Here is a 16782-nt window from a genome sequence, read left to right on the forward strand (position 1 = left end):
CAAATAGGAACTATCGTGGCACTGAAAGATAAGGTAACTCATCAAAAGGAACAGAATGTAGATGCTCATTACAGAAGATGACAGAATCACATACACCTTATTATACTGCACCAGAAAAAACCTTATTAAATATAAGCTAACATAACCTCACAAGCATACAAATACAGAGATATTCCATTTCCACCTGGAGGCTCGGCTACCACTTTTCAGGATGAACATTCTTTTTAAAAATAAATAAAGGGTGGCTTCCTTACACTCACGTCTTGTTTGCACTGAGACCTGTTGCAATTTTTGGACAGGTAATTTCACACCTGGTAGCAAACTGGGAAGAATGCCTTGACTGAATTTGAAACCAACAGCTGAAAAAGTGGATATACTTATGTACTTTGCTTTTATGTATATTGCCATAGGATGAAGCAGGTTCTGAAAAAAAGACGAACCTTTTAAAAAAGGTACCTAATATGAGTTACTAGCACTTAGAGAGGGGAGGGGTAGAGTGGAGAAATGTCAACTTCTGCACTCCCGTGGGGGGGGGGGAACTACTCACATCCTGTCATAGCTGAACCCCAAGACTTTTTCTGTCTAACATGTGCTGAGCCATATATTCCAAAGAGCTTCTTGCACAAATACTCAAACCGGCTTATTCTGCTACATTCCATGATGGACAATATGAGATTTTAAGACACTGTATTAGATTTTTGTCCGTACAATATAATAAGCTAGTTATGAAGATGCTGAAACTATTGGTCCCAATAATTAAGAGAACAACCTGTGAAATACTTCAATAATCGTTGGAAGTCCATGTTTTCATAAAGCATATCTTTTCGCACTACCAATGAGTATACAACCCTTCTACATTCACCATTAAAGATTTCTTTTTTTCCCATGCAGCTTAGCTGGGTACAATTCGATGTTCTGCAATGGACAAAAGTTTGATGCAGAGCATGCAGAAGTTAGACAAGCCTTTTTTTTATGTTAATAGCAAAGCAGCCTGACTTTCTCCCACTAAATCAACTGATTTCCCACCAACCTAAATAAATTCTGCCTGCTCACTATTATGAACTCCTCCTGTTACAGAAGAGTTCACATCAACAAGAACCAACTTTTATGACTGACCCCAAGCTAAAAACATAAGAGGTGATCAGGAGCATTGCATGCACAACTTTCCCCTCTTTTACCCGAATAAATTGAGCCTCAATGGCCCATCTTACTTTCTGCTGAATGATCAATATCCAATTCGGTGTCTGCATTTATAAATTTATATTAGCATTCCTGAGATAAGTGAAAACCGCAAACAGTAAAGTTAACAAAACCCAACAAGGAAAAGTAGCTGTGATTAATGGGTCCCCTTGTGACAGTGCTTCAGGCACAGTGACAATGATAGTGAATCGAAATGGAAATAAGATTTTTCTTTCCGAAGGTGCCTTGCAAAATTGTTTTAAATGGTTATAACCAGGATTTCAAGAGTATATTTCTGAGAGGCATATCCTGAGGCCAGTAAGAAGAGGTTTGGAGTTATGTTACTTACTAATATGCATCTTTCTAACTCTTATCTGCAAGGATAAAAGCCCCTGGAAAGATTCCTTCCGGCCAAAATTCTAGTACACTAAGATGTGGTCAAATAATATTAGGTAATATAATGACAAAGCAAATATTGGTCACTATTGCCAGGCTAGAAAGTGTAAGAACTTTTGAGTTATAGTTTGAGAATAATTTTGCATAAAAATGGTCATTTGCAAATAGTTTTCTCGTACAAAAAGATGCCTACTGACAGTTTCAACACACATAATCTGTTCTGAGGAGGATATAAATAGTCATTACACACATGCACATACACTCTAGCTCTTAATGGAAAAAGTAATAAAGACAAAAAATATTTATGTTGTGAATTAAATATGCATATTAAACGTTACACAGTGCAAAATGCTGAGATGAAGCACACAAAGCAATGGCTGAAATCCTTACAACAGTTAGTTTTTAAAATAGTAATGTTTCCTGAGTTTGTGCTCGAGTTTATGGTATATAGTTTGAGTCTGTATGCTTCGTCTCCAGGGAACTGCAGACTGAAGGCTTCTGCTGGGCTTTACTTGCATGCTTATCCACTGTCCATTCCTCACTGTCGACGACCGAATCCACTTGCTCGGGAGTTTCGGCTTCCTCCTCCTCACCACTTTGCTCAACATTCTCGTCCTCTGCACTGCTAAGGCTCTTCCCAAGCTGAAGCGTTTCCATAGTCCGCTGAGTCTCCGAGACCCAAGATTCAATTCTGCTGTTGAGCTGAACTTCTTCAGATATAGGTTCGTGGGTGTAGTCATCGTCCTCTTCCTCATCCTCATCCTCCTCTTCTTCAAGCATTCCTGGGACAAGGGTACTGGTTGTACTGGTCATGGAGGAGTTCAAAATATCCCTGCAACTGCCATCCAAAGATCCCGTATCTGTGCTTTGCTGCGAGGCCCATTCCAGATTGTCTTCTGGTTTGGGTTCTTCCTTGCCACCAAGTGCTTTCCCATGAGTTGTGACCACAACCACCCCAGCAGTGGCTAGAGACAGCTGCTTATTAGCAACAGCCTTACTGCTGTCGGGCTTTTCTGGAGCAGCAACCTTACAAGAGGCCTCTCTTTCGTTTTCAGAAGTTTCCAGTCCATCTGATGTTTCCACCATGTTCCTCCAATTTGTTTCTGGGGAGGGGAAGAAATGCAGACAAGATTGGGAATGGCTGACACGCAAGAAAGAGGTGTGGTTTTGTTCTTTTTTTAAACAGTTGTTACACACACACTTTCCACTCACCCTCACACAAAAACGAAGTACAATTTTTGAACTTTTCTCAGGGGGTATCAGAGAAATGGTCCCTCCCCCCCAATTCAGCTACATCAATCTTGGGGTAAGGTAGGGTGGGGAAGAGATAATGGCAAAAAAACAGAAATTGCAGTCAGATGTGTTGCCATGAGAAGGAAGTATAGAACACAGGTTATGTTCTAAGCACCACTGCTAGCTGCCTAACATTAACACTGTAAAATATTGGGATGCATGCAGGCTTCCAGTTAAGTGCTTTAAAGTTGTTTAAGAATCAATTAAATGAAAAACAGCTCTCCATAGAAAACCAAACTTTGCTCTCTCTCTCTCTCTCTCTCTCTGTGTGTGTGTGTGTGTGTGTGTGTGTGTGTGTGAGAGAGAGAGAGAGAGAGAGAGAGAGAGAGAGAGAGAGAGAGAGAGAGAGAGAAATGAAAAAGCCATTCTAAGTATTGTTCCAGTGAACAGAACTGTGTCTGGGAGTTCCCAGGTTTGATCCTCGTATCTGCATAAAGGACTGCGATAGAATCCTGCTGGAAATCCCAACGAGCTGCTGCCAGTCAGTGTAGACCAGGCACCCCCAAACTGCGGCCCTCCAGATGTTTTGGCCTACAACTCCCATGATCCCTAGCTAACAGGACCAGTGGTCGGGGAAGATGGGAATTGTAGTCCAAAACATCTGGAGGGCCGAAGTTTGGGGATGCCTGGTGTAGACAATACTGATTTGGAGGGACCAATTATCTGATTCAGTATGAGGCAGCTTCCTATGTTCCTAATTTTATTTAAACACAGGTGGGCTTTACCACTTGATTCCCAGCATTTTTCTCGCAACAACTAGTAAGGAGCTTCTGCAAGAAGAACATATGTTCCGATAATGAGCTGAGGCCTATTTCACAGGGCTGCATTACTTTGGAGTAAGGGGTTTTTCTTTTAAGTCAGTCACATCAAACAAACTTACATTTACAGGAATATCCACATCTATGGCTGGGTTGAGTGTAGAGACCATCTAGTATATCATTCTGCTTGCAAGGTATCATCCCGCACATGTTGATTCACTTCCACGTCAAAAAATAAAACCCCTACACACTAATCTTGTCATCCAAACCAGCGTGCCACAAGAAGAGTGGAGGAGCAAATTGAGTATCTCACACCAGTAAGCAACTCCTGTTTAGTCAGACAATCCAGGTGCCTCAATTTGGAGTGTGAGGCTACAAAAAATGAGGCAACCCCCCCCAAAGCCACCAGCCAATCTGCCAGAGGGGCAAAAAACCCCAAATTTTGCTTCAAAATCATAAAATAAGCAGATCACCAACATTAAAGAGGGAAAGGAAAGAAGTTGACAGCTAACTCACTCAGTACGATGCTGCTACATAAGCATTGTTTTGAAAATGCACTCACCGTACTCTTTCTCATTCACTTCTGAAATGGGCTCCGAAATAACACTGCAGAATGAAATTGCACTTGCTGCAGAAGGATTCCGAGAATGCCCCATGTGGTGGGGCACCTTCTTAATGTTCTTCAAGGCCTCTTCCTGCTCCTGCTCCATTGCTGCAACCATGTCTCGATACGCTTTCCTAGCCTCCTCTGTCAGTGACACCAATTTGTTGAAGAGGTTCTAAAAGACAAAGACCCCAGCAAGAGATTAAAGCTACCCCAAGAGGCCACCCTGTTATGTGTATCTCTTAATTGGAAGGTCCCCTGCTTTCAAGGCCGGACACTCTAGTGTCACAAGTTGTCTTGAAACAAGGCATTGCATTATAATAATACAGGTGCCTAGGGAATCCGAGGAAGGAAACCAACGAGCCTCTCATTCTGCGACCCAAAGACTGTACCACGGTAGTTCAGAAGGAGATAGCTGAAATAGTAGTAACCTTATCTACAGAGCCTCAAGTTTATAGATCCAGAGGGATTGCGGATCAAGTTGTGAGAAAGAACTGCACACTAGCTAAAGGCATAGACAATGGTCTTTGAGGGATGTTTGAGGAATCTGATTTCTTGGAATGCTGATACAAACTGACACTAACTTATGGAATGGAACATAATTATAGTCCGGATTTTGCTGTTTTGTATCCCAAGATTTGGGGTTGTAAGTCACCCAAAATGCCAAAATGTAATAAAATGCATTACAAATGTAATTTAGAATTAAGTGGGAGGTATTCAGGTAAGGTTTACTCAGAGTGGAACCACTGAAATTAATGGACCTAATTTAGGTTCATTAATTTAAATGGGTCTACTCTGAGTAAACTTTAGCTGAATACCACCCATATTTAGACATGCATATGCTGTTATAATCTATGTTTACACACACACACAAATCTAAAATTGCAGCTTAATGCAGAAACAGAATGAAACTGGCTTGTAAACACTTGTTAAATTACCATGGACTGGAAACAGACTAAACCATTCATCCCTAGATCCTAGCCACATAAGGGTATCACTTGGCTGAAGAAATTCATTACAGTGATAGCAAAAAGGCATTCTAGTTCTGCACCAGCTAAAATTCTACATGCCAATTAAAATTAGGCATGGGAATAAAATGTAGATCAAATAAGATCCTTACATTTGAATTAGAAAGAGTGGTTTGAAATTTGGGGGGGCAGGGGTATGTGTGTTCCACTGCATGGTGTAGCTTAGTACAAAATAGAAGCATCATTTTACTTAACAGAACACTCCCTAGTGAATATGACACTTACGTTTTGTAAAAACATTGTGAGCCACTTTCCTTAATATTTAATGAAGATGAGATTTTTGGCTCTCACTCCAATTTCTCTTCCAATTAAGAGAAAAAAAGACACACATTTAATATCAGATATGGCCCATATTCACGTGTCAAAAATGGGTAAGTGTGTTTAGTGTATTTTTAGCCTGCTGCTTTTCCAAGCTCATTTCCTGTCATTCTTTGAAATTTTGTGAAGGAACCAATCAGATTCCTGCAAGAGTGCTCATTTGAAAGCAGGAGCCTGACTCTACTCTCATGGTTCTTGTGTATCACATTTGATGGGTAGGCAGTCCTCTTCACGTTTTGGGATGCATGGATGTGTGCAAAGAGGAGGATTTGATCTGGGTTACTTCAAAGATGTGGAGAACGCAACACATACAAAGCTCAGTAATAGGGTATGTGGCACAGGTCAGGCACCATTATGAATAAGCTTAGGAACGCAGTGAAACAGGAAGGATTCACACCATAGTGGCAGAGTTGATTTATATGCTCTTACCTCAGCACCTGAATAATTGAATATTCCGACCACACTAACAGGAACTAGCTTGTTCACACAGCGACCAAGAGCTTTACGACCCAGGGCAAAGACAAAGGGGATTTCTTGTTCCCGTGCCATGGCTATTACGTTGTACAGAGCTTCATCCAGTCCACCTTGGTACATGCCGGGAGAACAACAGAAGATTAAAATGTGAAGAACTTCCTCATAACTAGTTTAAAGTCTGCTAACTTTACATCAATAATCAAATGCTTATGTCCAACTACACATTTCCAACCAATGAAAACTGTATCAATGCAGCACATACAGCACAGGATGATGAACTATAAAAATCTTTTACACATTCTGCATTTTAGGCAAACAGCTCAGGTTTAAGAGCACACACACACACACACACAAAATGTGGATGTCACAAAAACCTGCAGGACACAGGCACATGAGTCAGGAAGTTGGTACTGGCTGCAGCTCAAAATTCAGTCATATAATTAAATATAATTTGCCAGTTTTAAGATGCTACATACGTAAGGATAAAATGATGGCTAAATTGCTACTTTAAGCCAACTTATTTTTATCAGTAAGACAAGGTTCTAAAGAAAAAGTCTAAAGGCCTTAGACAGGAAGTTCAATTAAAATATAAAGCCCTTGTCAGGACAATGCCAAGCCAAACCACGAATGAGCAGATGTTGCTCAATCACGAATGAGCAGATGTGTGACTGCAGTGCTGCACTGAACTTTCACTGGCTTAGCATATTGTCTGAACCAGGCCTGTGGTTCAGCGCTCCCAGAAAGTCCACAAGCTTTAAGCCAAAAGACTAACCTTGGTTACAGTTCGCAATTTGTCTGGAGTGCACTAAACCATAAGCCCAAGTTCAAACAACATGCTAAGCCAGACTATGCCTTAGTGCAGCAGCAGAACAACTAGAGGAGAGAAGCAAAGCAGCCATTATCTCCTCTCTGGAAGCCCACACATGTACGGTACTCATTTGTGCTAAGCCAGTTTTGGCCTCACGTTATGTGAGAGCCAGGTTGCAATCCCTCCTCCTGTGCAAGTAGAAAGTGCATAAAAAGTGTGTGCATGTCATGACACCCGCTCAAGTCTTCTCCCCACAACCCCAGCCCCATCGGCAGGGTCTGTGCCACACAGAAAATCATTCTGCATTCCTCAGCAGTGGCTTCTCAAGGGGTGAAAGGAACTGCAGGAGGAAAGGGAGACAGAAAAGCCCCAGCGTGCACATGGTGCTCTGCACACAGTTCTTTGAAAGTCCCTCAGTGCCCTGTAGAATAAAGAACAGCATAGGCAAAAAGAAACAAAAATGATTCTGTGTTGAAGCAGAGAACCGGACCAAAGCTGTAAGAGGTGGTGGTCCACCAGAGATAATCATTAATACCTTTTGACTGGATTTTCTCACAGTTTGGAGAAATAATAACACACTTGATCTTGTTTAACTTCATGTGTTTTGTAACCTCGCGTAAACCCATCACAAGCCTCCTCTTTGCTTTTGCTCTCATGGGGTCCTTTTGGTAAATTCGTTCTTGGAAGCTGACAAGCTCTTGTAACAGGAGGGTCACACACTCATCTATTTCTTTGCTTAGAACTTGATTACAGTACCTGTAAATTCAGAGGGGATACAATAAGACAAAGTTCAGGAAGACCAAACTGCTTTCACTATCCTTTCCTCAAGGGTTTTTACACTTTTCTGAAATCCTTTGGCTCATCCCTCTATAGGAGAGAAGAGCTTGTGTTAAAATACCCAGGTACTTTAATCTGCTAAGTAGCCCAAAGCTTTAAATTTATTTTGTTTTAATTATTGCATGTATAACTCACCTATCTTTCAATAAGCTTATGGTGGTGCACATGGTTCTCCCCTTCATCATTTTATTTTCTTTCACCAACCATGTGAGAGGTAGGCTAGGCTGAGAGATTATGCCCGGCTCAGGGAGCTTCATGGACAAATCCAGATTTGAACCCTGGTCTTCCAGGGTTTTATTGCTAGACCACTTAAAGCCTTTCTATCTGCACTGCAAGTAGCAGGGCTTTTTTCAGCTGGAAAAAGCTCAACAGCTTTGGGTGGGGTGCTCCCCTTAAAAACCTCAGCAAGTTCCACCACCTCTTTTTTATAGGAAAAAAAGCCCTGGCAAAGTAGTATATCTCTGTGTTACTTAAGCTCCAACCACAGCTTATGAATGTTTAAAAAGCAATTTCAAGCCACCACATTTGCTCTTTGGTCAGCCCTGTATTTCATTTGTCACCTGGTAGCCACAGGAAATAAGGAACTGCGAGCAAGTTAATGATGACCAAGCACTCCATTTCTCCTTTTGACTCCACACAAAAGATAGAATGGAGAAAGAACTGAGCAATCTGTCTCTCCTCTGTGAGCCACCAGCAGGGTAATAAAGTATTTTGGAGGTTAGTAACTTCCTTGGGGTTCTTTACTAGGCTGCCTTGAATGTAGGTCTTCCATACTTTTCCCACGTCACTTGAAAATAGTTTTGCTCATTTTGTTTTTCAATGGCAAGATGATGAAAGCATCTGGGAACATGTACAAATGTAATTTACAAGTGCTGTGTGAAAGGACAAAATATCACAGGAATCCAGGAATAGCTGGTAAGCCAACTGGACCCTCTTCTTCGCTGATGGAGCTCTGGTCTCTATTACCTGTGCTTGGTAATTTGAAATATTACATATGACTGGCTTTTAAACACTATTCAGAAGTTGCAGCTAGTGCAAATTCCTGCTGCATATTTCTAGGGCCATGGAGAATGAATACCTCTTATCTTAGCACAACTGCCTTGGGCTAATTGTTTCCAAGGCAAAATTATGGTGCTGGTTTTAAAGCCATTCCTGCATTTAAAAAGATCCCTGCATTGCAAGGGGCTGGACTAGGTGAACTTCGTGACCCTTTCCAACTCTACAATTCTATCATTCTACTTGCTCTGCAATACACATTTTATTGGACTAGTGATGCGGAAGGTTAGTTTTTAAAAACAGCCCTTACTCCCGGAATCTCTTGCTATGAATCTTCGTGATGGTTGAAGAAGCCATTGGGCTACCTATTCCAGAACTGGCAGGTGAGCCTTGGGATACTGGAGTCATGCAGTAAGGAGAATTTTGGCTTGCCGGAGAGAGTGAGGTGTCACTCGGCACACTCAAGCCAGTTTCTGTAACAGGAAAATAATAAAGTCAAAAACAGCAACTGCGTGGATCACTGGAACCTATCATTCCTTCATGCCACCATAACACTTTCAAAAGAACCCAACACTGTAAACCAGACTAGCCAATAGTATAATCTGACAGATCCAGCTTTTGTGCATCGAAACAATGGTGCACTGACACCATGCGGTTGCTGTGCTGGGTTTTTTTTTTGTTTCGTTTTGTTTTCGGTTGGAGAAAAGAATATTAAAGTACAGCAATAGCAATAAACTATCAAGGCAATTTTAAAAACTTATAGGCTGAGATGTTGAGGATGCCACGTCATGATGGGAATTGTAGTCTCAAAACATCTGGAGGGCCAAGGTTGAGGAAGCCTGCTATAGAGGCTCTTCAGCTGCCCCTCCACAGACTCCTACTGCTCTTGAAAGGCTAAAATAGCTTCTGGAGTGACATTATATTTACAGTTTAGATTAAAAACATGCACAAAGCTTACTCCTTCTAGTCCAAATTCCATAGGCAAGACAGAGAGCTCCTGATTTAGTAACTCTACTTAAATTTACAAAAAAGTAATAATGTTCAAGGGCACACACATGCACACAGGGAATACTGTAAAGCATATTACTGTATCTAGACAGATATTTCAGTTTAATCTTTAGAGTTCTGACCTTCTGGAGATGCTACTTCTTCTGACAGATTTGGAGTCAGATTCACCTCTTGTTCTTCATCAGCTCCCAGAAGACTATGATCTACAGATAAGCGCCCCTTTTTTTCTTCTCTTTCTTTCAGGATGATCTGGGTGGGGTGGGGTGGAGAGACACTTTAGGATAATGTGAGCAGTGCTAATTTCTTCTACAAATAAGCTTGCTGCTTTGTAGAAAAAGGGATAGGAAATTTAATGTGGATGTTTTGTTCGTAAGGGCAAGTCATTTTTCAGAAGTGTGTGGAAAAAAATTGTATTTTTATAAACACCACAAGAAAAGAAGATTACCCTTGACAAAAGAAAATTAAGAAACAATGCAAAAGTTGGGAATATATTATGATATACAATATGTTACTAAGATTAGCATATACATAATCAAATATTCTAAAACAAAATAGTTCTTTAAAAGAAAAGATTAACCACATTATTTATAAAATTATATCCTTATTGCAAACCAGAGAATAATAAATCTAACTGCCAATATTTGGGGCAAATCGTGATTTCAATTGCCAGATGATTTTAAATCTTGCTTTCTTCCTCAGTGGCACATGCAATCTTTTATTTCAAGAACAGGATACTTGATGATTGCAATTTTGAATTTCCTTTTGCATGCTTTTTTTTTATAAAAACAACAACAACACAGCAACATATGAAAATAACTCAGAATTGAAAAACACTTTTCTCCCCAAACGATGCAACAATAATAAAGTATTTAAATTGATATGGCTAATATTTAGAAATTGTGTAAAACAGTATTTATTATTAACTGATTCAACAATCTCAGCGTACCTGGGACATGACAAAAATCTTTGAAAAAGGAGGGTCTAGTTTTTAGAATCCCAAAATAAGCATAAAGGAAAGCCATTTAGGCTGTGTTTTCATTAAATGTGTGTTGCCCCTTTTATTGGCCATATCACACAGTTAACAACAGGATAGTGATTACCAGTTTTATGCTCTCTGGTACAGAGAAAGTATGTGGTTAGCCCAGGCATCCCCAAACTTCGGCCCTCCAGATGTTTTGGACTACAATTCCCATCTTCCCCAACCACTAGTCCTGTTAGCTAGGGATCATGGGAGTTGTAGGCCAACCACAGTTTGGGGATGCCTGGGTTAGCCGGTCACCCGAGACATCATAACTGGGCCATAGCCCCGGGCACATTTTTCGGAGGGGGTGCAAGCAGGCGCCCCCATGACATGCTCCCTCATTGAAGCCTGAGGCAGCTTTCTTGCACCCAGCTGCAGCAGCTGCACTCCCAGGTCAAGCCTGACCCGGGGCTGGAGTGCAGAGGAGTCAGAGGCAGTGTTGTGCTGTGCATGCATGGGAGCTGCCGAAAAGAAACAAGCAAATATAAACTTTAAGCTTTTTTGTGGTGTAAAATGTCCACTTTTCATCTGCTAGAAATAACACAACTGGACTTAAGAGCATACCAGCCTTTGCAGAGAAGCCACTGAATGAGAAAGATGACCTTAAATGCAGGCAACCCTTAGATCAGCAGCTCAGCCCACAGCACAAGTCAGCATGGGCAAACCCTGGGAATTAACACAGAAATAGATGCTGCGGGGCAAAGAGAAGAACAGCTCATCAAGAGAACTGTGTTTTTGTGAGCAGGCAGACCATTTTTTGGAATCGGGCACTTTTACTGAGACAGTTTGGATCTGTTGGGGATGACCAGAAATAAGTGACATCAAGGTATTGATTGGCCGGTTGGCTTCATTGGAGCTCTGCTTGTTCCCATCAACTGGGTGGGAGGGGAATCATATATCATGTTCATGAATGGAAACTTATCCTGTCTCCTGCTTTCATTAAAATATAATATATAATAATATATAATATATAATAATAAGCTGGGCCATTAGGATTCATGATCACCATGTCCACAGACAACATTCTAGAGACCGCTTACCTTTTTAAGTGCTGTTGGACGCTTCAGCTTTGAGAGCTCTCTTTCTTTTCCTCGTTTCACTTTTGGGGCAGTGGAGTCCAAAGGATTGAGACAACCCCCTGACGGCTGTCCTTTAGTTAAGGATTTTCGGTTGGCAGGTTCTTTGGCATGAAAAGGTGCAGCACTGCCAACTGAATGAAATCAAGACAACCATTATTCTAACCCCTACTAATGAAAGAAAACCAACATTAGCCACACCCACCCACACCGGGCTTATCAGTTCTTGTTACAAAAGCCTTTCCCTCTCATTGGAAACAAAAACAGACAACAATGACAGGAAAGTTACACAATGGAACGATTCTGCTTCCAGCTGGCTTTAAACTAGTATTCGGTTCAGTCTACTGTTTTGCAGGAACACTTTAGCTCAGCAAGGAAACAGAAACGTGGTTATGTACCTTAAAATTAATACTATGTTATTTCAATTGTTAGATGGAATTTAAGTACTAGCAGAAAGGAACCTTCCTTTGGCTGGCTTCCAAAGAATTGTACAGCCAGTCTCATACTGTACACTCAAGGAGGATTGCCACACAGAAACCATTTTTGAAATTGTGGAGGCTTGCATTTTATCCTTGCAACAACACTGTTAGCCAGATAACTATAATATGCCACCCTGACATATAATATTATATACGCCGGCCAACCTGACTTTATTCATCACACAGAATGGTATGAACCTTTACTGAATAACAAAAACGTACTCTGATCATCCACGACCATTTGGCATACTGGTTGGGACCGATTGCCGCTGCAGTCCAACAAATTTTGGAGAGCCACAGGTTAGCCTTAGGTGGGTAGCTATAAAAACCAGCCAAGTGAGATGTACCCACCTGTGTAGGAAAGGGGCCTGGTATTTGTGATCTGGCGAGCTTTCATAGCTTGCTGCTGTTTTTCAAGAGCAGCTAGCATATCCCCCAAGTCCAACTGCACAGGTGTTTTGCTCTTCTTTCCAGCTGCTTTTGAAACTGCTTCCTATAATCAGAATAAAAGTAGTACAGTTCACCTCCAGTGACCAGAGGCATAACTTAAACCAGGCATTATAAACTTTCCATTATCTTGGTCATGCATCCCCAACCTGCAGCCCTCCAGATGTATTGGCCTACAATTCCCATGATCCCTAGCTAACAGGACCAGTGGTCAGGGATGATGGGAATTGTAGTCCAAAACATCTGGAGGACTGAAGGTTGGGGATGCCTGATCTTGGTGTTTAATCTGTTTTTGTGCTTAACAAACAACAAAGGCATAGCCAAGGCAGTACATACAAAACCTAGAAGGAGAGACGCAATTCTAGGAAATTGTACAACTTGAACATTCATCTTGCAAGTGAGGCTGTATGAACTTTCTGATAGGTTCACCAAGGCTCCTTTGGGGATTATGAATGCTTTGGGGATTGTACCCAGGGCTGGAGCCTTCCAGCTGGCTGTCCCTGATTTAAATATGCAGCCAATCACGATTATAACATTAAAAAAAAAAACAGACCTGGAGTTTTCTCTGCTCCATGCTAATTTCGGAATACTCTTGAGCTGTAGCCAGTGCTGCTGCCAGGGCTTTCTTTTTTTGACTTTTTGCCCGTTTAGGAACAGACGTGGTGATTGGAATTGGAGTCTGTACAATATTGATTGGAGAATTTTCAGGTAATCCATCCAACTAGGGTGAACAAGGAGAGAGAGCACAGCTTTAAAGGTGTTACAACAGAAAGCATAGCTCATCATAAACTTGCCAAAGTTGACCTTGTTTCCCAAACTACCTCAACTGTATCAGCACCCAACTTAGTACACTCATATAGGCCTTCCTAAATCAGGCATCCCCAAACTTCGGCCCTCCAGATGTTTTGGACTTCAATTCCCATCTTCCCCAACCACTGGTCCTGTTAGCTAGGGATCATGGGAGTTGTAGGCCAAAACATCTGGAGGGCCGAAGTTTGGGGATGCCTGTCCTGAGTGGTCAGATTGCTTTATTTAAACAGTATCACATTTAAGTCTAAGCAATTATTTGATTTGGCAGATGCAGTCCTCTACCAATGGCTTTTAGGTCACATGAAATAATAATAATACTAATTTATTATTTATACCCCGCCCATCCGGCTGGGTTTCCCCAGCCACTCTGGGCGGCTTACAACAGAAAAATGAAATAAAACAATTAAACATTAAAAGCCTCCCTAAACAGGGCTGCCTTCAGATGTCTTCTAAAAATCTGGTAGCTGTTTTTCTCTTTGACATCTGATGGGAGGGCGTTCCATAGGACGGGCGCCACCACCGAGAAGGCCCTCTGCCTGGTTCCCTGCAACTTGGCTTCTCGCAACGAGGGAACCATCAGAAGGCCCTCGGTACTGGACCTCAGTGTCCGGGCAGAACGATGGGGGTGGAGACGCTCCTTCAGGTATACTGGACCGAGGCCATTTAGGGCTCATAAGCCATTTAGGCAACTCATAAATAATCTAGAGACTCAAAATATTACTAGCATGAATTACTCCAGAAAGGCTGGATCTTTTTACTTGCCTCTGGTATATGCATGCACATGGAGGAAAAATACCAGTACTCTTCTATTTTGTATTAGTTATTCCAATTATTACACCTGTCATGACTAGAATAACGAGCTATGCAAGGTGTTGAAGCTCCCTCCACAACTCTGGCTTTTGAGATTTCAGCAGACATTGTTCATACTTTCAGGCATATCATCCAAGCCATAAAGGGCTAGAAACATGCTTCCTTCTTTAAAAGCAAATATTCTTATGAAACTGAATTCTGCACCTTGTTCCACCACATTCTCTTTTTCTCCACTCCCACAGAATAGAAGCATTCACTGCTGCTGCATTATCAATAGTCAGTCACAATATCTAGCGAAGAAAACTAGCTAATTTAAATCAAAATACTATTTACATTATAAAAGCCTCTTACCACTTTAGGGGCATGTTTAAGCTGCATATTACCACCCTTGGAATTTCCATTTTCACTGTTTAACTCTGGAAATTCGTCTTCATCCTGAATAAAAATATTGGGAAGTTTTGAAATGAATTAAGTTTGCAAGGCTCTATCCCTATTAGGCACCAAGGCCTCACTCAAGCCAATAGCAGAAGTTGGCAGATGTCACTCTGCAATGCTTAAAAAAGAGTAACTTGCCCAATCATGAGACACTCATCATGCAACAATTAGAGAAGGGAATATGCTGACAGCAAGATGCTAGGACACACTAAAAAGCAGCATAACAAAATTTGAAAGGCAAGTTTATATACTTTCAAAATGAGCATGTCTATTATTTGCACATAATAATCATCCTGGTGTTGGGAACCTGAGGGCCACAGGTCCTCCTGGGCAGTCTTTCAGGGGCCGCCTGATAGTAGTAGGTAGTGCCAGAAGCAGAAATGGGAAGAGCAACGGATGTCAATTTGTACCTTTGTACAAAAAATTCCACACACACTCCCCAATCCCTCTTTGTTTGGCATCCAAGCAAGCAAGAAGCTTAATGAATCCAGTGACACAAGCGAGCCAGGCAAAAATGCTTGAGGAGGAAGCAAGGCCAAAGCGGGAGATAGAGAGATCTGGAGGGTGGCATTTTGCCTTGGGCCCCAAGGTTTCCCATATTCTTCAATAATCCATGGTCAAAACTAAAACCAAGGCTCGCTCTGAACGAACAGTTTGCTGGTGCATGGAGCTCAGGTTCATGGGTTCAGCTCTGTTCTGCCTCCAGGAGATAACAAACCATGAAACTTGGCTTAGGATTATGTGTGAACCAGTAAACCACAGGTTGCTTCTTCCAAACAAACTGCAAACAGCAAGCAAAGAACAAATCTTGGCTTCTACACATTGTTTAGAAAGAAAGAAAACACAAGATTTGCAAGTAACACCGAGCAAATCCTTATGGCAGACAGGGTGGAGTGGAGCTGACAAAACATGACCAGGTCGCCATCGTCCACTCAAAAATTTCAGTGAGGGTTTTGTGTGACAATTACTATGAATGAATGAATGAATAAAAAAGTTACCTCAAAATAGAGGGGCTCAGGACTTGGCTCTGTTCTGTTTGACTGATTTATGGTTATAGGCTTCTCGTGTTTCCTCTGCAAGTTCTGTCTTCTCTCTGAAGACGTGCTATGTCCCCTACATCTAAAGGCAGGCTACATGTGCATTAAAAAAAAAAAACCCAAAACATATTATGGACTGGTACTTTCCCCAACTCTATCATGAAATAACTCTTATCATGACTAAATGGTTATAAATCTCATGTGTCCTTTAATGATGTCCCCAAATGCTCTCTATAGCTCTGAATCAATGCATGGTACAAGTCTGTCAGTTTTACCTGCTTTCTACGGTAGCTTTCGTCTTTTAAAGAAACTTTGATGTACAGCCCTGCTTAACCTGCAAAACTTACAAGAAGTTTAGAGTTTTCATAGTAAAAGGTTACCTGTGAATTACTACGCTGCTCAGGTTGCCGTCCACCTCTTGAGAAAACTGGTGTTCTCTCTATCCAAGGTTTTTTCTGAGTTGCTTGGGAACTGACACTTGCCCAACTGACGGCTCCTGAAATAAACACCACAGACATTTAAGGAAATACTCCATGTATGAAAAACAATGTGTAAAAAAAAACTATTCTCCAACAGTACTGAAAGTTATACACATAAAAGGAGAGATAGCTATGTGCAAAATCTAGCTCTGTGTAAAATTAGTTCCTGTTTTCAGTAGTTTTACCTGTTCTAATAGTTCACATCAGAGATAATTTTGAATGAAAGTGGCTTGTTATAGCTATTACTCCCATGTGTACTTTCTGCCAAGTACAACGTTTTCTTTCTAAACAAACATTTATTTGTTCCTTTATTGTAAGTTACTTGCATTGTGTTAACATAAGAAGTAAGAAATGCACAATTAAAAATGAAGCCTTATATGCATTTCTTATGGAGCTTAATATTCACCTTGGGCCTGGCATATTTATCAGATAGAAGGACAACAGAAAAAAGGTGGTGTATTGATGCTGTTAGGAAGAGAATGTTGGCAA

General features: G+C 41.2%; 1 protein-coding gene across 4 annotated transcripts in view; it reads right to left on the reverse strand.

The window, feature by feature from the left end:
• Positions 1–229: 229 nt before the first annotated feature.
• Positions 230–16782, reverse strand: part of SECISBP2L (SECIS binding protein 2 like) — a 35411-nt gene continuing 18858 nt past the window's right edge. For 2 of the 4 annotated variants that reach the window (XM_035131027.2, XM_035131029.2), the window contains exons 7-18: positions 16195–16310; positions 15776–15907; positions 14694–14777; positions 13276–13443; positions 12627–12768; positions 11761–11930; positions 9822–9948; positions 9002–9164; positions 7394–7614; positions 6006–6160; positions 4189–4405; positions 230–2678 (exon numbers count right to left, since the gene is read on the reverse strand). In XM_035131027.2, coding sequence (XP_034986918.2) covers positions 2014–2678; positions 4189–4405; positions 6006–6160; positions 7394–7614; positions 9002–9164; positions 9822–9948; positions 11761–11930; positions 12627–12768; positions 13276–13443; positions 14694–14777; positions 15776–15907; positions 16195–16310 — 2360 coding nt within the window. In that variant the 3' untranslated portion in view covers positions 230–2013. The remainder of the gene's footprint in view (positions 2679–4188; positions 4406–6005; positions 6161–7393; positions 7615–9001; positions 9165–9821; positions 9949–11760; positions 11931–12626; positions 12769–13275; positions 13444–14693; positions 14778–15775; positions 15908–16194; positions 16311–16782) is intronic. The other 2 variants (XM_060282738.1, XM_060282739.1) reach the window with 2 other exon arrangements.

The sequence above is a fragment of the Zootoca vivipara genome, chromosome 14, assembly GCF_963506605.1.
Source record: "Zootoca vivipara chromosome 14, rZooViv1.1, whole genome shotgun sequence".
Classification (NCBI taxonomy): Eukaryota; Metazoa; Chordata; class Lepidosauria; order Squamata; family Lacertidae; genus Zootoca; species Zootoca vivipara.